This window comes from Oryx dammah, unplaced genomic scaffold (genome assembly GCF_014754425.2).
Source record: "Oryx dammah isolate SB20612 unplaced genomic scaffold, SCBI_Odam_1.1 HiC_scaffold_28, whole genome shotgun sequence".
Lineage (NCBI taxonomy): Eukaryota > Metazoa > Chordata > Mammalia > Artiodactyla > Bovidae > Oryx > Oryx dammah.
The window spans coordinates 117,579,121-117,604,220 of NW_024070212.1; the positions used below are offsets into that span (position 1 = coordinate 117,579,121).

General features: G+C 65.1%; 1 protein-coding gene across 12 annotated transcripts in view; it reads right to left on the bottom strand.

Moving 5' to 3' along the window:
- Positions 1–25,100, bottom strand: part of KIF1A (kinesin family member 1A) — a 66,479-nt gene that overhangs the window by 17,959 nt on the left and 23,420 nt on the right. For 3 of the 12 annotated variants that reach the window (XM_040232011.1, XM_040232009.1, XM_040232007.1), the window contains 19 exons: positions 22,361–22,541; positions 22,207–22,279; positions 21,970–22,063; positions 21,063–21,211; positions 20,239–20,417; positions 18,851–18,988; positions 17,888–18,157; positions 11,948–12,066; positions 9,926–10,011; positions 9,140–9,278; positions 8,859–9,027; positions 8,634–8,724; positions 7,150–7,268; positions 6,402–6,457; positions 5,471–5,579; positions 5,219–5,285; positions 4,991–5,075; positions 2,210–2,315; positions 177–203 (listed from right to left, as the gene is read on the bottom strand). In XM_040232011.1, coding sequence (XP_040087945.1) covers positions 177–203; positions 2,210–2,315; positions 4,991–5,075; positions 5,219–5,285; positions 5,471–5,579; positions 6,402–6,457; positions 7,150–7,268; positions 8,634–8,724; positions 8,859–9,027; positions 9,140–9,278; positions 9,926–10,011; positions 11,948–12,066; positions 17,888–18,157; positions 18,851–18,988; positions 20,239–20,417; positions 21,063–21,211; positions 21,970–22,063; positions 22,207–22,279; positions 22,361–22,541 — 2,257 coding nt within the window. The remainder of the gene's footprint in view (positions 1–176; positions 204–2,209; positions 2,316–4,990; positions 5,076–5,218; positions 5,286–5,470; positions 5,580–6,401; positions 6,458–7,149; positions 7,269–8,633; positions 8,725–8,858; positions 9,028–9,139; positions 9,279–9,925; positions 10,012–11,947; positions 12,067–17,887; positions 18,158–18,850; positions 18,989–20,238; positions 20,418–21,062; positions 21,212–21,969; positions 22,064–22,206; positions 22,280–22,360; positions 22,542–25,100) is intronic. The other 9 variants (XM_040232017.1, XM_040232015.1, XM_040232013.1 and 6 more) reach the window with 3 other exon arrangements.

The following is a 25,100-nucleotide window of genomic DNA, read 5'->3' on the forward strand; positions in this document are numbered from 1 at the left end:
GGGTGATGGGGAGGAAGCAGTGTGACAGGGAGAGGAGAAAGGAAATAAGACGGGAGGAGAAGACGGCAGAGACAGACGAGGAGGTGAGCGAGTGTGGAGGGGCCCGAAAGCTGGAATGAGATCTCGGGGCTGTGGAGTGGGGGCGGGCTGAGAGAAACCAGGGGCACGGATGGTACCTAGGCATGTCCGAATCAAGAAACTGCCTGCAAAACACAAACAGTCACAGGTTAGTGGGGGCGGGGGCCGGGGGGCAGCGGCAGCAGAGCAGGCGGGGGCAGCGCGGAGGAGCGTCTGCAGCGAGCGGCGGCCCATCGGATCCGGGCGGCCGCACAGCACGGGGACCCTGAGCGGGGGTTGGGGGGTTGGGGGGCCGTGGCAAAGCAGGTGGGCAGCTGAGGCGCGGGACCCAAGGCTGGCCTGGGTCTCCCGGCGGGGAGAGCGCCTGCCCTGTCACCCGCAGAGCTCTGAGGGCGTCAGCCGGGGTCCAGGGGACAGGAGGACCCTTGAGGGGGCTGCTGGGAGGCCAGCCAAGCCTCCGCACGCTGCCCGTCTAGGGCCGCCCGCTAAGGGGGTCCCCGAGACTCTCCCCTGGGTGGGGCTCAGGTCAGGGCCGTGCTGGGGTCAGACAGAGGAGGGGGAGCCAAGCAGGGCCAAAGCAGCTGCGGGCAGGGACTCTGGTCCAGGGGCTTCCTGTCGCCCCTGGGGGCCCTGACATCCAGCACCTGAGCTGGCCTCTCGTCCTGCCCAGGGCACAGGCCGGGCCCGGCAGCGACGGGTGCTCTGACTTCCAGGAGCAGGGTGAACCTTTTCAGCCAAAGCCCCACTGACCCGAGGTCCAGCCCCGTAAGCTCCCCAGGACGTGCCCTGCAGCCACTGTGCCGGCTGGGGGATGGGAGCCCAGAAACACAGTCCCAGAGGCACCCACACCCTCCTCCTCTCTGGTCCACGCGCCTTCTAGCCCAAGAATGGAGGCGTTGCCAGGACAAAGGGAGGGTCAGAGGCTGGGGGAATGCTGAGGTCACTCTCCAGGTCCCCAGGGGCACTCGGCATGCCAGAGCCCTCTCTGGTGACAGGGGTCCCCTCAGCCCCACCCCCGGGTCCCGGTCTTGGAGGCCCATGTCCCCACAGGCAGCCCATGCAGAGAGTGCTGGGCCCTCTGCCGCAACCCCAGGGTGTGTCCTCACAGCGACCGGCCTACCGTACGTGCTGCACCGCCCTTCCCGTAAGCCCAGCCTGCCTGTCATGGTGCCCCCACCCTCGAGAGAACACCTCTCAGCATCCTCATCCAACCCTCCCTCCTCTGGACACGAGTGCAGGCTGTGTTTCCTCCAGAAGGTTCTAGGGCAGGGCTGGAACAGAGCCACATCTGCCCCTGCGGGTCACTGCCCACTCTCCAGGGAGTCTGCAAGGAAGCCCAGCTCTGTCTGGACCAAGACCCTTTATCCTTATGGATCCAGCTGCCCTGGCAAAGGGGCCCCCACCTGCTCCAGCGCAGCCAGCCCTCAAGACACTCCCTGCAAACACAGCACAGGAGCCCACGGAGACGCCCGCAGCTGGGGCTCGGGGTCAGCTCTCGGCTTCCGCCTCTTAGGCCAGGTCAAGCCTTCAGGACTCGGGAGACCCCTCCCCATGTCCCCACGCCCTCAGAAAGCACTGTCTCAGACAGAGCCAAGCCTACCAACGTCCCCCCAGGAGGGTGGCTCTGGCAGGGAGCTGTCCGCCCCAGCCTGGCCCCCAGAGGCCTCGCCCCAAAACCCCCAAGCCCGGCAAACCCCGTGAGGAGGAGTGTGTGCCAAGCCATGCCGTTGGGCACATCCCCACCCCAGGATGCCAGACCACTGGCCAGCTTCTCCCTGAGCTCCTTCAGGACCCTGGGCCGCAAGGAGGGCGCCTGCCAAAGGGGACACGTGCCCACAGCAGTGTGGCTGGGAAGTCCGGCCCGTTCACCTGCTCACTGCCCCATGCTGCCTCCCGCCCGTGAGAGTCCTGAGGGCAGGACCCAGCTCCTCCGCTGGCAGCGCCCACGTGCCCCTCCATCAGGTGACCGAGCGACAGCTCACCAGGGGCCCCTTCCTGCACCACCTCCTGGAGGGCCAGGAAGAAGGGCCTGGAGAGCTCAGGGCCCAGTGCAGCCAGGCAAGCCAGGTGGGGGGGCTGAGAACACACCCCGGGCCCCCCTCCAGAGAGCACTGACCCCGAGCAGACTCACCGGTCATCCTGGGCCGGGCAGATGTATCCGGACGAGAGGATGCTGAGCGACAAGATGTTAGGGTCGATCAGGGACTCGTCCGTTTCCGGGGTGTTTCGGATGCGACCTGCGGGAAGAGGGGTGGGCCACATGTCACTTCCCAGGAGGGCAGGTGGGCACCAGGTCCCCACTCTCCATCTCTGCCTGGGCGGGAGCTTCCAGCTACGAGGCCGTGCCGCAGGGCTCCCTACACGGCCACAGGGGCACCTGGCTAAAGGCAACACCGAGAGGGGCAGGGAGGCCCATGCAGGGTCTGCAGTTGGAATCAAGACTGATGGGAGAATACCAACAATCTCAGAGGCGCAGGTGACACCACCCTAGTGACAGAAAGTGAAGAGGAACTAAATAGCCTCTGGATGAGGGTGGAAGAAGAAGGTGAAGAAGCTGGCTTGAAACTCAGCATTCAAAACACTCAGGATCATGGCAACTGGCTCCATCACTTCACGCAAATAGATGGAGAAAAAGTGCAAACTGCAGATTTTATTTTCCTGGGCTCCAAAATCACTGTGGATGGTGACTGCAGCCACAAAATTAAAAGACCCTTGCTCCCTGGAAGAAAAGTTACGACAAACCTAGACACCATATTAAAAAGCAGAGACATTACTTTGCTGACAAAGGTCTGTATGATCAAAGCTATGGTTTTCCCAGGAGTCATGTAGGGACATGAGAGCTGAACCATAAAGAAGGCTGAGCACCAAAGAATCTATGCTTCTGAACTCCAGCGTTGGACAAGACTCTTGAGAGTCCCTCGGACGGCAAGGAGATCAAACCACTCAATCCTAAAGGAGATCAACCCTGAATATTCATCAGAAGGACTGATACTAAAGCTGAAACTCCAGTATCCTGGCCACCTGATGTGAAGAGCCGACTCTTTGGAAAAGACCCTGATGCTGGGAGGGATTGAGGGCAGGAGGAGAAGGGGACGGCAGAGGATGAGATGGCCGGATGGCATCACCGTCTTGATGGACATGAGTTTGAGCAAGCTCTGGGAGATGGTGAAGGGCAGGGAAGCCTGGCGGGCTGCAGTCCCTGGGGTCGCAGTCGGACGTGGTTCAGTGACTGAGCTGCACACCATGCAGGGTCTGCAGCTGCCTATGGTGGCGTCTGTCAGTGGGCGTCTCCTGCAGCCTGAGTTCTGAGCTTCTTGGTCTCTCAGCCATAAATAACTCTTGCAATATCTCCCCACCCCAGCTGATAGGTTCCAATCGCCCAGCCTGGGACTCACAGGCCCTCCTACTCGTTGGAAGAGGACATCTTGGCAAGATGAGAAGGAAAAAATGCTTCCTCTCTTTTTATACTTAAAAAAAAAGAAGAGAAACACTATGTGAGTCAAAAACGTCTCCTTGCAAGGGCTATTTCCAGCAAAGCCTTCTGAGACGCCTGTACTTGTGGTGGGGGCAAGGGGTGACTCTGTCCATAAAAGGCACGGGGACTGCCAAGAGGCAGGACTCCCGCCTGGCGCCTCCGTTCCCCGTTTCTCGCCCAAGTGCACGTGCTTAGCCAGACAGTTGTGTCTGACTCTTTGCAACCCCATGGGCTCCTCTGTCCATGGGATTCTCCGGGCCAGCACACTGGAGTGGACTGCGGTGCCCTCCTCCAGGGCATCTTCTCACTCTTACGGAAATGGTTAATGTGATCACTCCGCCTCCTCAAGGGATAAACAAGTAGCCCTGAGTTTTCTCTCTTAAGTCAGAAAGGAATCACTGGGCCTCTCCCCCAGACCACATCTGCAACGGGGTGTGTGCACGCATTCTGCTCTTCTGGTTTGTGTGGAAAGACGACGCGGAACAGCTGACATGAAACGTTTGTCCTGGGGCCCCCAGAATCCTGCGGTCCGCGACCCTGACCTATTGACTCAGGATGACGGGCCCCCGTCACATCCTTGCTACTACATCCACAGAGCCACTCCCCAGCCCCAGGGACACTGCCCTTGGGCTGATGCCCTCGGCCACAGCAACGCCCAGGGCGAGGCCTCGGGGGTCCCTCAGCTCCAGGGCCATGGGGTGGGGAGGTGGTTTCATGCTGAGGACGGACGGCAGTCCGTCCTGGGAGGGATGGCGGTCCCTGTCTTTGAACGGAAACTGGGAAGACAGATTCTTTGCAAAGTCAGCAAACGGAACATTTCCAAGATGGAAGAGTTCATGGCAGGAAGTTACAGACCGAAAGCATCCAAGCCCCTGGCACTGCGAGCTGAACTGGGTCCCCTCAGAGAGATGTGCTGTGGTCCTGACCCCCAGAACTTCAGAACGTGACCTCCTATGCAAACAGGCTCTTGACAGACGTAAGCAGTTGAGAGGCTGTCATGCTGGACTAGATGGGCCCTCATCTAAGTACCCAGGCCCCATGAAGATAGAGATTTGGGGTGACGTGTCCACAAGGGGTCCCCACAAACCACCAGAAGCTGGAGGTGGGGAGGAAGGACTTCCCCTGAGGCTTCAAGGAAGCATGGCCGAGCTGCTGACACCCTCATCACAGGACTTATCCACAACGAGAAGGGGTCAACTTCTGTGGTTTCAAGCCATCCGGAGTGCATGACTTCCTCACGACGGCCCTAGCAAGCTAGCGCGGTGATTAAACAGAAGTCTGGAATCACCACCTGAGTCCCTGTGCCTCTCTTCAGGTGAGGGGCTGAGGCACACAGAGGTTAAGTGGGTCAGCCAAAACCACACAGCAACAGGAGTGGAGCCCGGTCTGGGGCTGAGCGCGGCCTGTGTTGCCCCCACCCACCCAGCCTGCACTCACCCACCACCAGCTCCCGCACTTCCTTCCAGCGGATATGGCTGCCCGTCTCATGCAGAAGGGTCACGGTGATCCGTCTCTGGATGCCCTGCCGGGCACCAGGGGAGAGGACTTGGTCAGACGGCCGGGCGGGGCGGGGGTGGGGCCGGGGGCGGGGCTCGGGGCGAGGTGGGCTTAGGGGCTCGGGAAGGGGTTGGCTGTGGGGCGGGCGGGGCGGCAAGGTCTCCGCACCTGATGGAGCAGGAAGGTCCCCATGCACGGCATCCCTCCACGGTGGTCCACCACTGCCGGGATGTAGCTGGGAGAGAGGCGGCAGGGCTGAGGGCGTGCCCGGCCCCGCCCCGCGAGCGCAGCACAGACGGCCGGCCCCCGGGGCGGAGCAGAAGGCAGGGGAACACCACCCGCTGCCCTAGGCCCCTCCTCCCCGCAAGTCCCTCGGACCCCCGCCCAGTCCCGCGCGGGCAACACCGGCTCGGGACTCACTCGCCGTTGGCCTCCAGCTCGCAGATCTCGAAGTAGACCAGCAGGTCGTACTTGCAGTGGCAGGGGCCCGGGCAGGGTCGCGTCAGCGTGCTGAGCTTGGTGGCTGGCACTGGGGGGACCAGGAGAAGACGTGGGTGCAAACTGACTGCTGGCGGCTGAGGGTGCGCAGAGGAGGTGGGGAGCAGACCCCCAGCAGCGGCAAGAACACCGCCCTCCTGGGGATCGACCGGCAGGCTCCACCCCGGGGTACAGACGGGCCTCACACACCACCCCAGGGGGCGGGCGTGACTGCGGCTCATCCATGCCAGGAGGGAGAAGCCAGCAGCCCCACATACCTGGGCACAGGCGGTGGCTGGAGCCACACCTACTCTGAGGCCCCACGACCCACCCAGGACCCCTCGGCCACGCCAAGCACCTGCTTCCAGCACAGAGAGGCCCCAGCCCTGGGCCCCCTGCCCTACACATGTGGCCGCTCCCAACACACAGGCTCCGTGCCCTGGGTGCCCAGCCACCTCTGCCCACAGCCCCTCTGCTATGGGTGCCAGGCGCGGACTGACTCCCAGGGCCCTTCCTCCAGGGACCTCCCGGGCTCGCCCACCTCCAGCCTCCCCCCACCACCCCGGGGAGCAGCTTCTGGGCCGGCCTTTCCTCTCAGACCGTGTCCATCCTGCAGGCTCAGTTCACAGGGCCCGGCCCCCTGGGAGCCCCCTGCCCTTATCCCCAGCCGTGGGCAGCCTCCCAGGTGTCCCTCTGTGGCCCCCGCTCTGGTATGGAGCCCTGACTCCATGGGGCCTCTGGAGGGCCAGCGGCGGGGGGAGGGGGCAGGGTGGTGCCAGGAGGCTAGGGGGCAGGGACTCCCCCACAGGACCTCGCTCCGCCAAGGGCAGCCAGCCCACACAGGCACCCCTGCACCAGGGAGAGCCCCACCTACCTGGCTTAGACAGCGGCATGACCCGTGGGAAGTGGCGGCGAGAGGGCCTCAGGGGGCTGTGCGGACAGAGGTGGGGAGAGTGACCGTGAGTGACCAGAGGCCGGTGCCCTCCCACGGGGCCTGGGAAAGGCCTGATCTCAGGCCTCCACCAGCCAGGGAGGAGGCACCCTAGAACCCGAGATCTCCCCTGGACGCCCCAGGAAGCCCTGGGAATCCAGGCAGGCCCCTCTCGTCCCTAGGACAGGCGAGTCCTGGAACTAGCTCCTTCGGCCTGCCCTGCCGACACTCACCCTGGGTCCCGCACGTCAGTGCAGAGGGTGCCTGGAGGTGGCAACAAGGGCCCCCACTGCCCCGGTGCCTATGGGCTGCTCTCCCCACACACGGGGGGACCCACCCTGAGAGCCCCAGGCAGGGGAGGGAGCAGGGCCAGCCACCCCTGTCCCACCTGGGGTGGGGGGGGCGGAGGACTCAGGAGCAGGGCAGGGGGTTGCCCTCGCCAGCCCCGCGTGGCTTCCCTGGGCGCCAGGACATGACCAAGGTTCTGACAGTGACCCTCTGAGACCCCTCCTCAGCCCCGCGGGGCCGTCTCTGACCCGCCCCGTGTCCGGCCACAGACAGGGAGGTGTTGGGGGGCACACGGGTCCAGAACCAGCACACCAGGCCTGTGCAGGCTGCAGGTCAGGCCTGCCGGCCGGGAGGCAAGAGGCCCCGACCCCCTGCAGCAGCCCGGCCGGGCCGGCCTGCTGACCTGAGCACGTCCTTGCAGAGGGGCGGGAACGGGTGCTGCTGGTAGTGCCCAAAGACCTCGAACACGAGGGGCTGGCTCTTGATGTACTCGATGAAGGACCTGGTCACCTCCACCGCAATCTGGTTGGGGGGCGGGACAGACAGTCAGGGAGGGGAGAGCTCAGCCTCTGTGGAGCACCTGGCAGCCCAGGCCCAGACTGGAGAGCCTGGGGCTGACCTCGCCTGGGTCTGCCCAGCCTGCTCCTCCACACGCCCTGTGGACCAGCCACTGCGGGCCGGTCTAAGGGCTCTGTCCCCAGGACTGAAGGGCCGAGGGCCCCTGGGCTCAGCTGGTCTTTCAGATCACAGAGTTGGAGGATGGGCCTCTGTGACCCCCCTCGGGCTCTCGTCCACTCGCCTGGCGTTGTGGGTTGAACTGTGTCCCCCCTCCTCCCCCCCACCCCCCCACCCGCATCCCACGTGTTAAAGCATGTGTGTTACAGAGGGGTCTCCACAGAGGCGACTGAGCTAGAATGAGGTCGCCGGGGACCCACAGGCCCAGTATTCTTGTAGGAAGGGGACACTTGGGCGCAGGCCTGCACGGGACATGACGTGAGGCTACCAGGAAAGGTGGCCATCTACGAGCGGGGGGCAACTGGTTCTCATCACAGCCTCAGAGGGAGCGCGGAGCCCACCAGGCTCTCGGGCTTAAGCCTCCGGGGCTGAGAGGCGAGCAGCCCCTGGTTGAAGCCCCTGGGCTGACGGGCCCTGCTGGGCCACCAGGGAAGGAACCCATGCAGTGCCCTGGCAGAGCTGGCCCCGCCTTCCTGGCTTAGAGACCACCAGAGCCCCTCGTCCCTGAGGGGCAGGACGGGCCACAGTCCACAGGCCCTTCTGAGCCAGGCCGGGCTGGCTGCTCAGGGCACACCCATAGTGCAGGTCCAACTCACACTGGCCGGCTGGGCCCCTGAGGCCTGGCGACCCAGCGGCTTCCGTCAGGGCCGCTTCCCCGCCTCACAGCACAGTCCTCCTGCTCTCCTGACACCTGGCTCAAGTTGCGGGCTGAACCGTGTCCCCACCATCTGCCAGTTCTTCCAGGCTGGGGGTTCCCTGGCCTCTCCGGCTTCTGCCTGGGCACCCCGTGGCCCTCCGTGCACCCTGCCCTTCCCTGCCTCATCCCCAGGACCAAGCCAGGGCGGCCTTGCGGGGCCCCCAGACCCTTCACATCCACATCCAGCGGAGGCTCACCGCAGGGGCCCTCAGGGGCTCTGGGCTGCCCCCACCTCCAGTCTTAAACCCCCCCAAGGCCCTACTGCCCAGCAGGAGCATGCGTGCCCCCGCCTGGAGCCTGAGGGCCTGTGTCCTCACGCCCAGCCCAGGGTTGGTGCTCAGGAGAGGGAGAAGCTGGGACCGAGTGAAAGCAACTCAGGGGTCTCAGGGAGGCCTGCAGAGCCAGGGCCCCGGGAGGGTGGGTCATGGCAGGGGTCAGGGGCCCTGAGGACGTACGTTTTGGACGTGGTAGAAGCCGAGTGGGGGTCCCCTCCCTGTGTTCTTCAGGGGCTCTGTAGAGAAGGCCTCGTCATGGCGATGGATGAAGCTGCGAACCGGAGGAGATGCTCGGTGGGTGCAGGGCCTGGGCATGGGCACCTCAGCCTCCAGGGGGCCACCATGCGCCCCCGCCCCCCTGCACCTTGCCAAGGCCCACCCGCACAGCCTGGGTACGAGGCTCACTTGAACTGGCAGAAGATGTCAGCGTATTCAGCAGAGATGCTGGACGCCTGCAGGACGGTCACGCGGAAGGTGAAGGTGCTGCCCAGGCCGAGGTGGTCCAGGGCGGCGTCCAGGGGCCCATCCAGGGCGGCTTTCTCAGGGCTGTCCAGGAGGCCTTCCGGGGTCACCGCTGCTGGGAGCCAAGGGCAGAGGGGCGTGGAGGGACCCGAGGGGCTGACCCCGGGCTTGGGAACTGGCCTGCAGCACGTGTGCCGGCCAGGAGGCGGGCCACGGAGACCCACCTGAGCAGGTGTTGTTGTTGACCTCGTCTGCTGAGGGCCCAGAGTCTGCAGCCTGGCCCTGGCCTTCCACAATCCGCAGCTCCTCCTGGGAGGTCCCTGAGCGGGACATGCCCACCCCGGGGCAGGACTCGGCCTGGAACTGTGCAGGAGGTGGCGGGGTTGGACAGAGCGCTGCCAGGGAACCTGAGCGCCCACCCAGGCCCACCCCTGCCGTGGGCATACCCCTCCCCAGGCCTCGTTCTTCTCAGGGCTATGTTAGTCTAGGAAGCAGGAAAGGAAGGTGGGACACGTCTCTAGGGTTCAGCTCTGCCCCCACCCCAGCCAGGACCCCTCCCTCGGCTCCCCCCTCCCTCATCCCTGCCCACCCCAGCCAGGACCCCTCCCTCAGCTCCGCCCCTGCTCCGCCCCCTGCTCCCCACCCTGCTCCCCGGCTGCCCTGGGCAGGACGCAGGGAAACTCTCCCCACTGCTTTCAGGGTCTGGCCAGCCCCCCAACCAGTTGCCCACAAGGCCCCACCGCCCCAACTCTGGGCCCTCCCTGCACCGCTGGGCGCCCCATGCCTCTCCTGTGAGGCCCAGCACTGATGACCTCTCTGAGAAGGACTCGGGGGCCCTGGGCCCAAGGCCTCAGAGCACGAGGTTCAGGCAGCCGCCTGGGCTGGGAGGTCCCGGCTTGGGCCTCTCGCCCGAGGGCAGGAAGGGTGCCTGCAAGGAAGAAGCCGTCCTCCCCCCTCCCTGAGGCTGCTCAGGGCTGGCGGCCGGGTGGCGTCTGTGGCTGCACCACTACCTTCTCAAAATGCTGGTCGTCAAAGGAGATTTTGGCTGTTCCCGACTGGCGGACACCGGAGCCATAGTCAGGGGCCTCCTCATCAGCTGAAACAGGATCAAGCAGAGGGTCAGGCCCAGCTTGTCCCCAGGCGGGAGAGGACATCCAGGCCGAGCGCTGGCAGGGGGGATGCGGGAACCAGGTGGGGCTCCGACCTGCGTGGGGGCTCCCAGACATGGCCAAGGGGCCCTGAATAACCAGGGCATGTCCCAGGCACCCTGACCACCCGCCTCCGCTGCCCCAGGGCCCAGCGGCAGCCACGTCATCCGCACAGCCGCTCTGAAGGGGCCGTGAACTCTACCTTGTCAGAGCCAAGCTTTCTACCTCTGCTCCCCGCCCCTAACTCCTGCCCCCAGACTCAGCTGCTGCAGCAGAACCCAGCATCCTCCGGACCCCTCTTCCCCCCCCGCCATCACGCAGCTGGATACTCAACACCCCACACGCTCTCACACCCCCTTCTTCCCGGTGTGCAGGGTTCCCTATTGCCTGGGACAAAACCAAACCCTTCTGCCGCTTGAAGGCCCCTAGTTCTAGCCCTTCCAGGGCCCCTAGTCCCCAGCTCCAGCCCCTGTGGCTAGACGGCACTGCAGGAGACTTCACAGATGCCAGGGGGCCCTGACCCTCTGTTCTGGGGCCCTGGGTGGGTGCGACCACCATCAAGGTGTCCACCCCGGCTGCCTGAGGGCCCAGGGCTCTATTCCACCACCGCCCAGGGTGGCCCAGAGTTGGCAAGTGCACAGGAGGGCTCCTGCTACAGCAGGGGGACAAGGCAGGGGTGACCACCTCCTCCAGCTCAGCCACCACATGGGGGACGTCGGGTGTGGCCCAAACACGCGCAGCACCGACCTGTCTATGAAGCGGCCGGCCAGGTGGGCCTGCTCTGCAGGGACCGAGGGGTCAGGAAGGGCTAGGAAGAGCCCGGGGAGGACAAGGCGCCCAGCGCACCAGGGTGCCCTCAGGGGAGGAGGGCGGCATTGGATGCCCCAGCATCGCCATCACCTGGCTCGTCCCTAAAGCCAGACCACCCCCAGGCTCCCCTTCTCAGTCACGTCCCCAGGGCCCTCAGCACCGCGGTCACAAGGCTGGAGGAGCTGGAAAGAGCGCTTGGGATCGTGGGGAAGCGATACCCAGCACAGGGGTCGAAACATCCAGAGGGCGCACACACGTGCTGCTCACGCTCCGCACCCCCCTGTCCTGGCCTGGGCCCTCGGCAGCCGCACGTGGGGCACCCAGAGTACCCGGGCCAAGCCTCAGGGAGGGGAGGAAGAGGCCCGAGGAGACGCCAGAGGCTGGAAGTGGAGAAGGGAACAGTGGCCACCACAGTAGAGGGACCCTCTGGCCGAGCAGTCCCCCACGCGTCCTCCAAGCCTCTCTCCACACTCCTTTCTAAAAAGCTTCACAGAGAACCCACTTTCAGAGGAGCAAACCCAGCAAACCCGAAGCCCTCCTTGGGGTGGCTGTCCCCAGCCCAGAGGGGTGGCCAGGAGGGGACCGGGCAGTGAGGGGTGTCTGCTTCTCAGTGGGGGGCTGGACCAGCTGGCCGGCTGTGGGGAGGGGCTCACGGCCTCTGGGGACACAGGTCAGCACCCGAGCAGCCATGTGCTCCAAAGGGGGCAGTACTGTGGAGCTGGGAAGGCTGGGGGACCCAGGGCTGGAGTCTGCACACCCATTCTGGGGCTGAGACCGTGGTGGGAGTTTGGGGGGCACTTCTGCACCAAGCTGGGTCTGCAGGCCGCCTGGTGGGGCCCTGAGCCAGAGGGGGTTCAGCCAGCCCCGGGCTCGGCCCATGCGGCCCTGAAGGCCCCAGCCGACCAAGAAGAGCCCCAGGGGCCCAAGCCGAGTGCCGGGCAGCAGGGCTTCTCTCACGGGGAGAGACAGAGGAGGCTGGCTGCACGCAGACCACCACGAGAGGCCGCGGAGGCTCCCCCCGCCCAGGGGCCCCATCGGGGAGGGACAGACCCCGCCCAGGCCGCCTGCACACACCTGAGATGGCCTGGACAGCCACGCGCAGGAAGCCCTTCACCTCGCCCTTCTCGCTGACGACGGCCACGCGGTGCACCAGCGGCACGGGGTACAGCAGGTTGCTGAGGTACACGAAGGCCCTGGAGGGCGAGAGGCCGCGGTCAGGGCCGCCCGCCGAGCACCGGGCCGGGCGGCGGCAGAGGTGGCAGGGTGGGCTCACAACACAACACTGTAAAGCAGGAGGGAGCGGGCAGCCAGGCGGGGGCAGGAGCGGGCAGGGCAGCGGGGCGGGAGCACGCGGAGGTGAGGGGCGGTCTGAGCAGAGGACAGGGAGGAGGAGGGCTCAGCCTGCTTCAAGGACGACGACCGGGGACCACCTCACTGACCTATGACCCTCACACTGGGGCCGATGCCCCCCCCCCGTCTCCCCTGCCCGTTTCCTGGGGTCCCCTGACACTGGTGGACCCCACAGAGGACCTCAGATGATGAAAGGCGGCTCAGGGCTCCCTGTGAGTCTCTCCAGGAACACAAGGGGCGAGAGCCTCCATGACTTCAGCCAGAGCCCAGGAGGAGGGCTGAACAGAGCCCCGAGAATGCCCCAGACGCTGCAATGCTGCCTGGCACGGCCCCACCAGCCCCAGGGCCCAGAGCCCCCCTCTCCCAGCAGCTCAGCTGTGCGCCCAGCTAGTGCCAGGACAGGCGGGCCAGAGGCCACGTCACCCTGTGGCACCCCCTCCCTGAGCCATTCGACCTGCGGGATCTGACAGGCAGCGGAGGATGTAGCCTGTGCTGCCCTGCCGGTGGGCAGGTAAGCACAACTCCCTTCCGCTCCTACCCTCCTCGGGGCCATGCCCTCTTTGAGGTGTGTCCTCCTCGGGGGGACCCCCTCTTTGAGGGAGCACCCTGGTTTCCAGCTGTGTTCTGCCCTCCACTCCAGCCCAAAGGCACAGACCTGGCAACCCTGAGCTCCTAGGCTAGGGGGAGTTCGGGTGTGGTCCTGGGGGAGGGGCAGGATTTGGAGTCCGATGGTGGGAGGTGTTGGAGAGGAAGTGTGGGGGCGTGGTGAGGGGCCCCAGGTGGGGACAGAGGTATGGGCAGTTGAGGTGGGAGTCTGGGCACTGGTCTGGGTGGGGTGGGGGCGCTGGGGGACAGGAGGAGAAGTGTGTCGTCCGTCACCCCGCCCCTCATCCAGGCTGGGGTCCCCACTCTGGACACCCCGTGGCCACAGGCGGGGGGCGGGGCTGCCCCCAGGGCCCTGCGTCCCCTCTCCAGTGGGCCCCTGGCCTGGCCACGGCCGGCCTTCCCCCGCCGGAGGTCAGGACTCTGCACGCCATCCTCGCTTGTCCCTCAGCTCTGCCTCGAGTCTCTCTGAAACTCATCACCCAGCCCATCAGCCCTGGCCTCCCTCCTCCCCCACGGCCTCCACAGCTGCCAGAGGGGACCTGAGGCCCGAGCAGACGCCACCCGTCGCGGCCTCTGAGCTCTTTGCATCCGACAGACGCCCCAGCCCCTGCTATGGGCCCAGCCCGGTTCTGGCCTCACAGCCCAGTCTGTCTGCTCTCTCTGTGCACAGCCACCCACGTCTCAGCCGCCAGGCCGCTTTCTGCACAGCTCTCCCCACTGGCCCGAATTTACCAGTAGGCCCAACCTCTGTTGACTGGTTTTGCTTTCTGGGCCCCTGCAGGCTGAGCCGGGCCCAAGGCGCCCCAGGGTGCGGCCTCCCAGGGCCTGCCACCACAGCCCCCTGGCCCCCAGCAGGCAGAAGCCCCCTCCCTAGCACAGCGCCTCTCTGAGGACGCCCCGTGGCCCCTCCCTTCAGTGCGCTCTCTGGATGAGGGGCACCCCTGCCTGACTGGGGGCGCACGGGCACTAAGGCCCACTGCGTGGAGCAGAAGCCAGCAAGAGACGCTGGAACCCGGAGAACAGAAGGCCTCGCCCAAGTCACAGAGAGCATCACCCAGCACCCACCTCGGACAGGATGGGGGGCCTCCCCTCCCAGGCACCTGGGCTCCTGGCCCAGCTTCTCTGATGGAAACTGGGGTTGGGAGGAGGGGCGGCCGTGAAATGAGCCAAGTCACAGGGTCCAGAAGGGGAAGCGCAGGGCCGGGACTCAGGCACAGAGCGGGCTCCGCTCCCCCGAGGCCCAGCTGCCCCGCCCTGCCCCAGAGGGCTGAGGGGACTGGGTGGGGCAGCCCCCAGGTGCGGGGCCCAGTCAGCGCTGCCCTCCAGCCCTGCCTGCCCCTGGGCACAGCCTGCTGCAGAAAGCAGGGTGGGGAGACTTCCCCGAGCCCCAGGCGCCAGGCGGGGGGCCTGCCCACCCCCCCTGCACCCTGCAGGGCCCACAGGAGGACCCATGGGGAAAGCACGCTGCCTCGGTTGTGGGCTAGTGAGGGCGTGATGCCTTCCTGAGGCAGAGTGTCAGGCTGTCCAAGGGCCACCAGCCAGGAGGGCCCGCCAGGCTCAGGGCCGCCTCCTGGAAGGCTCAGGGGGCAGCCCCCCAGGCACTGGCTCCCAGCTCCCTGACGGCCTCTCGCAGCGCCCTGCAGGGGACCCGGGGCCACCCCCAGGGGTGATGAGGGAGGGGAAGCAGGTCAGTCCTCCTCCCTCCTGAGCCCATGGAGGCCAGGACCCAGGCAGTCACAGCAGGCCCGCGGCAGCAGGGCGTCCCCACTCCCCAATGGCCCCGCGGCTGCACACGCCCACTGCGGTCTCCCGGGGGCGCCTCCTGCCACAGGGCCCACGCATCGAAGGGGGCCGCACCCCGTGAGTCCTAAGGCTCAAACCACCCCATTGGCAGCCTACCACTGAAAGCTCCAGGAAAGAAACTGCGTGACAGCCCCCACGGGCCCACCCAGCCGGCGCTGGAGCCCCCAGCACCACGCAGCAGGCGGCTGGGGTCCCCTCTACTCACACCTCAACACGGACGCTGGGGCTCCCTCCCCAGCAGCATGCCTCAGCTGGACTAGGGGCATTGTCCTTCTAGGGGTTCAAACACAGCACCGAGGTCTAAGCAGGGGTGCTGGGGCTGGCGTCTCGCAGGTGGAGATGGAGGCCCGAGGACAGCAAGGCTGGGGGCAGACGCTCGGCTGGGGTGGGACCAGGCTCGCTCCAGGACAGCCCCCGGCTGTGGGCACCGTGCCCCAACGCCCCCTGGCTGACTTAAAGTTTGTTAGGTAAAACTAGTCTTTCCCGATCTCACAGGATTTCCCCACATCGGAAAGGAAAGAAAACCTAGATGCTTAAGGGATGGAAAACGGCAGGGCTGGGGGCTTCGAGGGCCCCCTTGGTTGGAGGTTGGGGTTTCACAGAGAAAAAGATGCCTGGAGTCCACGGCCACGCTTGCCCTCTCTGAACCTCACTGCTGGCTGTGGGGGGAGCTGGTCCCCAGACTCCTGGGGGCACCAGGCGGGTTTGCACACAGATCAGACGCAGCCCTGGGCAAGGGCTTCTAGAGGGCACGGCAGCCTGGTGGGACCCTCTCTCCTTGCTGCCCTTCACCCTGAGACAACGACACCGCCTTCACCCCGAAGGGACCCCCGGGCCTGGCAGGCCCTGCCCCTGGTGCCAGCAGCAGCCTCGAGGGCAGGGGGCAGGAAGACCCCAGGCCCACCCCGACCAACGGGGATGGGAGAGGGTGGGGCCCAAGGGGTAGAGGCCGGGCCCTCCAGACGCCCAAGTGGACAGCAGCGCCTACCACCCCAGGGGCTGGAGCAGCCTGGCCCTGTCAGGAGGACCTCTCTGGCCACGGCACACCCACCCGCACACGGCGGCCCGATGCCTTGCTGGAGACCATTCGGGCTGAGCGGCTTGGCCCGCAGAGCACACCCAGGGAGCTCGGCCTTGCCGGCCCAGTGCTTTTCCGCCGGAGTCCTGGATCCTATACTTGGTGGGGGGCACCTGTCCTCCTTCCCCGGGACAGTCCATTCCAGACAGTCAGCCCCTCACCCTCCTCTCTCTGCAGCTCCCCTGCCCACCCGCTTTTCTGAGAGTGAAGGTCCAGGCGGGGAGGATCATGGGGGAGACTGAACCCACAGGCCCACCTCCTCACCCCGGGCCGGCCCACCCCACCCCCCAGCGCAGCGGCACGCAGGCTGTCCCTGGACTCGGAGGAGGCCCCCGCCGGGACCCCGTGCTTGGAAGCGAGGGCACCTTGAAGCAGGCTGAGACCCGCGGGAGACAGAGAGGGCGGCAGAGGAGGGGTCCGGGACGGAGCGTGGGGGAGCGGAGGAGGCGGCGCTAACCACAAGATTGGTGAGGTGCAGACGCATGCCGGGGCCACGGAAGCCTTTCCGGAGGGAGGCAAGAGTGGGCGCCCCAATTTCGCTTAAGCTTTGGAGAGAGAGCCAGCAGCTACCAGAAGGGTAAAGGGAACCACACACGGGTCCTCCTCAGGGCTGGGCCTGCACAGCTGCTGCGCGGGAAAAGCCAATTCTCGCCAAACCAGAAAAATCAGGACGTTTCCAAATGAAGCCCCTCGCAGACAGCCGCGTGGGGAGCTGGCCTCTCGCGCGGCTTTGGTTTTGGTTGTTTCGTAACATCCCAGATCACGGGGGGAGTGTCGGAAGGACCCAGCTCTTTCTGGCTGAGACTGCAAGAGCCCACCCCCGTTTCTCCCAGTGACCCCACACCTGCCTGACACCCGGCTGCCCTGGCCCGTGCGGCCAGGCTTTCTGAGAGGCCTGCATGGGGCCAGCCCCGGGGGTCACACCTTCGCTTGGGTCGGTGGGGCAGGAAGCTGGGCTGGGGCATCTCAGGAGAGAGCCAGGGGGCCAGCAGCCCCCGCTCAGGGAGACCGAGTCAGAATAAATCCGCAACCCCCTGGACAGAGCCTGCTTCCTTCCCAGAGGAACCAGAGGAGCTTCCACTCCAGCAGCTGCAGCCACGGGCTCCCAGCACAAACCCCGTTATCTGGGGGCCAGCCTCGGCACCGCTTCAGCACTGGTGCTCCAAGGCCAAGACTTCCAAAACCTCCCCTCAGCCTAGCCCAGGAAGCAATCCCAGACTCCTACAAAGGTTGCCATTAAAGCTATCTTCTACCTTGGCAGACACACAGAACGTATAAATTCAGTCTCTGTAAGCCAAGGTTTCTACTGCTACACCTAGGTTTCTAGATCTCTCCTCACGTCTGTCCCGTGGTGATAAAAACACAAACGGACTGTACTTGCTCCATCTGCCTGCAGGGCAAGCCCTGCGCCCCCTCCTGGACCTGGTCTGTCTCCTGTCTAGAGCCCTTAATCCCTGCCTCTCCTCCACAAAGGGCACCTCCCTGGAGGGTACAAGGCCAAGGGCGTGTCTCCAGTGCTGACGGCCTGAAGGTCAGGAGGGATGGGGTGTTCTCGATTTTAGATGGAGACTGGCTCAGAGAGAGGCCAGGCTGCCTGGGGCTTCGATTTTAGATGGAGACTGGCTCAGAGAGAGGCCAGGCTGCCTGGGGCTTCAGAGGGAGGCCCTCCCACTGCCAGGCTCTGCCCCCTGCCCCCTGATGCCTCCTCCAGGTTCTGCTCCCCTTCCCACGATGGTGGCTGGGGGGCACTGGGAGCAGACCCGGACCCTCTGTCTCTTTTGGAAAACAGCAGAAGGAGGCACAGCAGCCTCAGCTGGTGGGTGAGGGGGCGCAAGGATGCCTGCCCCCACTTCTCCAAACATCCCGAGGCCCCTGGTTGGGGATGGGGGCTCCTCCCGGGGTTCCGGAGGCCGCTCTGCAGAGACAGGGGCCCCTGCGTAGAGCCTGTGCCCCGGGGCATCCTGCCTCCTCTGTCACTGGGCCCCCACCCTCCCAGGCTGGGCCTCCCCAGGACAGCCAGGGGCGCTCTCGCGGCCTCACTCGCTCCCCGGGGGAGGCCAGCCCCTGCCTGCCCCAGCGCCGGGGTGGCGCCCTGCGGTGGCCCACCGTGCCCACAGCAGTGCTCCTGTGCAAAAGAGCTGGTTCCTTCCCAGCATGCCGTCCTCAACCTCACCAACCTTCCTACTAAACTGAACAGGGGGGGCCGGTCGTAAAACGGGTCCCGGCCGTCGCACAGCACGTGCTCCGGAAAGACGTCGTCCTGCAGGTCCTCCTGCTCCTCCTCCTCCTCCTCCTCCTCCTCCTCCTCCCCCACGCTCTGCTCCTCGGCAGGCTCGGTGGCGTCGGAGTCGGGGCTCGAGAAGGTGGGGGAGGGGGTGAGAGCAGCCATGCGCTCGCTCATGCATGTGTTGAGAAGAGGGTAGCTGTTGCAGCCAGAGACGACTGAACTGGGGTTAGTGCGACAAGACAGAGAGAAGTTAACACCGGCTCCTCGGGGGCGCGGGGAGGGGCGGGCGGGCGGCTGCGTGTGGCCCGGCCGACGCACAGACCACCGAGGGCGCCGCCTCCAAAGATGAGGTGGCCCAGGGCGCGCTGTCCCCAGGCGTGGACACACACGCACAGCCCCCCGTGGGGATGGTGTGCAGCCCGGAAGGTCCCAGCAGGTCCCGGCAGGTGTGGTCCCGGCCGGGTGTGGCCAAGGTCGTGGCCGCACTGAAGCCTCAGAAACCATGCCCCATGGGGGCAGGGGCTGGGTGCAGCCCCCAGCCCAGGAGGCAGGGAACAACAGGCGTGGACTCTGGGCTCTGGGAGCACTCACGCCCCACCGGTGACCCAGAAGGCTGACCAAGCCCCATTCTCAGCCGTGGACAGGTGTTGCCTGAGGGCTACGGCCCCAAAGCGGGGGTGGGTGGCAATGTGGAGACCCCCCTCCCCATCAGGGCCCGCTGGTGTGTGGAGAGGAGGACGGGGTCGGGGGGGAACTCAGACCAGGGAGCACCAGGGCAGGGGATTCGGCATGGAGGAGGGCCAGCACCCACCTCGTGTCGGGGCCAGGGCCCAGGCCCTCGCCACCCACCGGTCTCCCAGCCACCCACCAGTCTTCTCCTGGTCTCTCAGCCTGGCCGGAGGCAGACACCCACCTGCCCACCAGCCGGAACCAGGGGAAGCGGTCGTAGAAGGGGTCTCCCCCAGTCACCACGTTGTCACAGTCCTCGATGATGCTGGAGGGCACCTCGGCTGCCCGGTCATACATCTCCCGCATCAGGTCCAGCCGCTGCCTGCGGGGCAGAGGTCAGCGTGGGCCCGGGCGGACTGTCCTGCTCAGGGTTGCCCTCGGCTCAAGAGGGTTTGCCAGACAGACCCTCCACAGTCCTCAGAATCGGCTGACCATGAGCAAGGGGCTTGAGATTCAACACACGTTCACCACACACTTCTCTTAACCCCAGTGACAGCTGCAGAGTGTCAGCAGAGGACGAGCCTGGGACCAGCCAGGGTGGGGGGGACCCGGACTTGGGCACGGAGCCCCGGGAGCTGGTGAGCGAAGGGCAAGTTGTGACAGGACTCAAGGAACAAGGCATTTCCCAAATCATCACCCTGGAAAAGCAGCAGGCTGTGGGAGAAACACCTGTGAGGGATAGTTCCCTCGGGGGCCCAGGTGCAACAGGAAGGGCCTGGGGGCACATTCATCTCCCAGGAGTGGCTGCAGCTCGGAGGACAGGGGCAGGTGCGCCTGTGAGCATACATGGTTGGTGTGCAAGTACCAGTGGGCCTGTGTTTGAGGGTGAGCGGGACCACATGTGTAAGCACGCGTGGCTGCACATGTGAGTGTGTCTGTGTTCTTCATTTTCTGTGTCTCGTGGTATTCTGACATCTCTGGGGCCTCACTGCCTGAGACCCTTCCCCCACAGTGAAGACCCCCCCCTTACCTGGCCCAAGCCCACTCAACCAGCCAGTTCCCCTGCCCTAATCTCCAGGTGCAGGGCCAGACCACCAGCAGCCCTGCCCCAAGCCTCCAGCACTGTTCTAACCGGCCGGTCCTCACTGTTCACCTTGTCCAGCTGTGCCCACGAGCGCCTCGAAGAGGCCGTAGTGAGACCCCCCTTCGTCCCCGACAGCCCTCTGCCTCCCCTGCATGCGGGTGTCCCTCCTTCCAGGGGAAGCTGAGCGATAGTAAACTTTTCTCTCGGGGCAAAGCCCTGCCCAGTCACCTTCCCCCAGGAAGAGTCAGGTGCAGGTGACAAGGTGGGCGCGTGGGGCCCTGGAGGCAGAGGGGAGGGCAGACTGGCCATCCTCCGGGGACCCACCCTGCTCTCCACCACCCCCAGGCTCTGCCGCAGGCGGAGGAGCCCCTGCCTTCCTCCCCCCAGCCCCTCGCCGCCCCTTCCTCCAGCTTCAGCCTGGCTTTGGCAGAGCAGAACACAGATCCTTTAATAAGCCTGGATCCTGTGTACTTTCTTCCAATTTAAAAAGACCCTGAAACAGGAAAATGAGCCGCCAGACATCCGCATTCACTCCGCTTCCCGCACACCTGAGTTTCTCCAGCGTCCAGTAGTGGGTGGCCCCGTTCTTCTGGTCCTGCACCTCCACGGCCACGATGGTGCGAGGGAAGGGGCGAGTTTCTCGGTCTTTGGCGGCCTCCGGGGGCAGCAGGTCAGGTGGCAGCGGGGAGTAGAGTGTGTCCGTGAGGAGGACAAACTGGAACTGGACCTGTGTGCGGTGAAGATGGCACCTGTCAGCCCCTGGAGGTGGAGCCCAGCCCCAGAATAGCCTCCTTCCCACTGCTGGAGAGGAAGCTCCGCTTCCCCCCGTGCTCCAGCATGCCTACGCGCTCCCCTTGGTCAGTGCTGGCCTCTTTTGAGCCAACCGCCTTTCTAGGGGTACAAGTCAGGGGCGTCCCGCCCCCTGGTAGGGAGACAGAGCCGCTCAGCTGGGAGTCCTACTGGGCTGGAAACGTGCCATCGAGGTGCAGACGGCATGGTGGGGGCTTGGTGTAGCAGGGTGTGAGGCGTGGCGTGGAAGGGGCATGGCAGGGTGTGGCGGGGGCGTGGCAGGGTGTGGCGTGGTGTGGTATGGGGCCTGCTATGGGCTGTGGTGTGGTGTGGCATGAGCGTGCTGTGCGTGACAGGGGTGTAGCGTGGGCGTGGCATCAGCGTGGCTGCCTGGGCGTGCTGGGGGCGTGATATGGGGGTGGTGTTGCGGGGAGTGGCATCAACGCGGTTGCATGTGCGTGGCGGGGGCGTGGCGTGGCATCAATGTGGCTGCATGGGCGTGGAGTGGCGTGGCATGGCGGGGGGCGTGGCATAGCGTTGTGGGGGCGTGGCGTGGGGGCGTGGCATGGCGGGGCTGGCCCACCTTCTTCTTGAGCTCCACGCTGATGGCGTTGGCCTCCTTGAGGAATATGGCGTTGCCCCACAGCAGATCCCGCAGCGATGTGAACTGGTACCACTTCCACTTTCGGAAGGCCCACAGTGCCAACTCGCACTCCCGCTCGGTCCACTGGACTGTGCGGAAAGGCGGGCCTGGTCGATGGGGGGCGGGGGTCTCTGGCCCCCCAGGGTCGCACCAACTGTCTGGGGCGTTCGGGAAGGGACCGAGCAGGGAGACTGCCTCAGGGAGCGGCCCTTGGGCCCCAGAGGGACCGCCGTGCCCCCGCCGTGAGTGCGAGGACCTGAGGGTTAGGCCGGAGCTCAGCAAGGACTGGGGGCAGCAGTGGGGCGGGGACAGGAGGACGGGCTGCGGCCTGGTACCCCACCCTCCACCCAGGTAGACGAGTCCAGACAGGGGCGTCCAAGTCACATCCGCGCAAGGGGCCAACCAGCTGACCCAAGGCCGACCTAGATGTGAACCCTGCCTGTGGGCAGTCCTCCGCCCGGCAGCTGCGGTCAGCGGTGGGCTGCCCAAGCAAACGCTCCCAAACAGAGCAGAGACCTCGTTCCGGGAGGAGCACTAGCGCTCCTCGGGCAAGACAGGCCGGGTGGACGCAAGGTGCCCGCACGGGACCCTGCCCCGTCCTCCTCGTGCCCCAGGCTGCCTCCCCCAGAACTGCACGTGCGTGCACACGTGTGTGTATGTGTGTATGCGCAGGTGCCTTCCTGCTGCAGCACAGCCTCCCAAATCCTGCCTGCAGATCGGGGTCCCCCGGGCAAAAATGTGTACCAGCCGACCTGTAGGGAGTGGCCCCAGGCTCATCTCCTCAGGGAGACCCCTCCCCAGCCCCAGGCTGGCCCCACCCGCCCCTGCGCCGGACAAGACCCCTCACCTTCGTCCTCCGGCTCCTCCTCCTCCTCGTTCACCTCGGGGTAGTACCTGGAGTCCATCTGCTTCTGCAGGGCCTCCAGCTTGCTCTCGTAGTCCTGGGCACAGAAGCGCGCCTGTGGCTCCACGCGGAGACCAGCCCCCTGCGGCCCTCCCCGCCGGACGTGGCCCACCCCAGCGCCAGCGCCAGCGGCTGCGAGAAGGGCTGAGGGAGCAGGGACCCGGGGTGGGGGTGCCTCACCAGCCGCTGCTGCTCCAGCAGGTAGGTGGCCTCCTCGCGCTCCCGGCGGTACTGGTCCTCCAGCTCCTGAAGCCTGTAAGAGCAGCGGGTGAGTGCGGGCGGCGGGCAGCGGGCGCGGGCGGCGGGGCGGGCCGGGAGGGACAGCCCCGCCCACCTCTGCTCCATCTCCAGCTTCATGTCGATGCCCTGCTTCTCCAGCAGCTCGCGCTGCGCGAAGGCCCAGTCCACGGGCTCGGCCGGCGTCTCCGCGCAGGGCGTGCGCTCGCGCTCCTGCCGCGCCTGCTCGGGGTGGTTGAAGCGGAACACGTGGCTCTTTCCCATGATGATGCGGTTTCCTGGGGGACAGGGCCGAGGCCGAGCTGGAGAGTCTGTGGTCTGGGGGACCTCGGAGGAGGGGAGGGGAAAGGGGAGGAATTCCCCCCGGGGTCCCAGCGTCACCCTCCCCAGGGGGCCCCCAGTTGTCCGGAGCCAGCCCACTGCCTCCTCTACCCAGCGACCCCCTCACCAGCCCCCCGCGGGGTGGCCTGCTCCCGCACCAGGACCTGAAGGAGCCTCCTCCCGCTCCCGGAGCCTCCCCTGGGCCCCGCCCCTCCCAGCAGCAGTGATGTTTGAGAACAGCGGAGGAGCACCTCCACCATCCCATCCTCTCCACAACCCCGCACGTGCCACTCCCAGGCCAGCCTGGCCTCCTGCCCCGTGCCCTGGGCCCAGCACCCCCTATCTGAGGGCACTTCCCTTCCCGGCTGTCCCCTGGATGGCGGCAGAGCAGGGGCTGGCATGTTTCCAGAGCCAGGCTCCACCCTGTCGGCAGGACCCTCCCAGGCACACAAGTGCCCCCAGGGCAGTGCCAGCTGTCCCGGGACTGTCCTGCCTGGAGGCAGGGGTCTCTATAAACCTCCTAGTTTCCTTCTGACTTCCTCCAGGAATCACAGCTCTACTCTGGGGCCTGCAAACCCAGCTCAGTCCCACTCCCCACAAGAGGCCCCCAGCTTGCAGGCGGCTTCTCCTCCAGCCCCCGAGATCCACTTCCCTCCCAGCCCAGGCCCTGCCCTGAGCCCACGGGCACTGATCCTGAAGTAACAAGGGAGACAGAAACTGCTCTCTGGACCTGCCTTTGCCTGGCTCAACCAAGCGGGGACGCCGGCCACGGGCGGCCCCACGAGGCCCCTGGGTCCAGGATGCGTGGTGCATCCCCCCTCAAGGCATGCCAGGACCACAAGGGCCAGGGGGGCGCCGTTTGGAGCAGCCAGAGAGGTCTGGATGTCAGGCTGGGGGTGTCCCCTCTGTAACCCTAGCTGGGGCAGAGGGAGAGTCCCTTCGTTCTTAGCAGAGTCACCAGACGTTGACACGACGGTCTGTCTCATGTCTCAGCTCGGCCAGGGAGCCGAGCCAGGGACACTGCCCTCGTTCTCAGCAGTCACCCGGACACAGTGACACAACAGTTCATCTAACGTGTCAGCTCGGCTGGGGAGCCGAGCCAGGGACACTGCCCTCGTTCTCAGCAAAGTCACCCAGACACAGTGACACAACAGTCCATCCAACATGTGAGCTCGGCCGGGGAGCGGAGCCAGGGAAGGTCTCTTCATTCTCAGCAAAGTCACCCGGACACAGTGACACAACAGTCCATCTAACGTGTCAGCTCGGCTGGGGAGCCGAGCCAGGGAGAGTGCCCTCGTTCTCAGCAAAGTCACCCGGACACAGTGACACAACAGTCCATCTAACGCGTCAGCTCGGCCGGGGAGCGGAGCCAGGGAAGGTCTCTTTGTTCTCAGCAAAGTCACCTGGACACAGTGACACGATGGTCTGTCTGTGTGTCAGCTTGGCCGGGGAGTGGAGCCCAGCAGTGTGTCGGGAATGGATGTAGGCGCTGCTGGGTTGGGGGCACGTCTGTAGCTGGGGTGGCACCTCCAATCGCATGACCTCAGGACAGGAGACCACCCACAGGACGTGACAGGCCTCGCCCCTTGGGAAAAGGCCTTAAGAGCTAAACAGAGACGTCCCTGAGGAGAAAGTTCCACCTGTGGATTGCAGACCTATCTGTCCAGCCCCCACCACCTCCTGAGCCAATTCCATGGAACAAGTCCCTTGGTAGATGGACAGACAGATACAGCAGCATATACATGTGTGTGCGTGTACATACATCTTCCTCCTGCGTATTTACACGTGTGTGTATACATACATCTTCCTCCTGCGTGTTTACACGTGTGTTTACACGTGTGTACGTACACCTTCCTCCTGTGTTTACACGTGTGTGTACGTACATCTTCCTCCTGCGTGTTTACACGTGTGTATATACATCTTCCTCCTGCGTTTACACATGTGTACGTACATCTTCCTCCTGTGTTTACACGTGTGTGTACATACATCTTCCTCCTGCGTGTTTACACGTGTGTGTGTACATACATCTTCCTTCTGTGTGTTTACACGTGTGTGTACATACATCTTCCTCCTGCGTGTTTACACGTGTGTGTGTACGTACATCTTCCTCGTGCGTGTTTACACGTGTGTGTACATACATCTTCCTCCTGTGTGTTTACACGTGTGTGTGCACATACATCTTCCTCCTGCGTGTTTACACGTGTGTGTACGTACATCTTCCTCGTGCATGTTTACACGTGTGTGTACATACATCTTCCTCCTGCGTGTTTACACGTGTGTGTGTACATAGATCTTCCTCCTGCGTGTTTACACGTGTGTGTGTACGTACATCTTCCTCGTGCGTGTTTACACGTGTGTGTACATACATCTTCCTCCTGCGTGTTTACACATGTGTGTGTGTACATACATCTTCCTCCTGCGTGTTTACACGTGTGTGTGTGTACATATATCTTCCTCCTGGGTTTACACGTGTGTGTACATACATCTTCCTCCTGCGTGTTTACACGTGTGTGTGT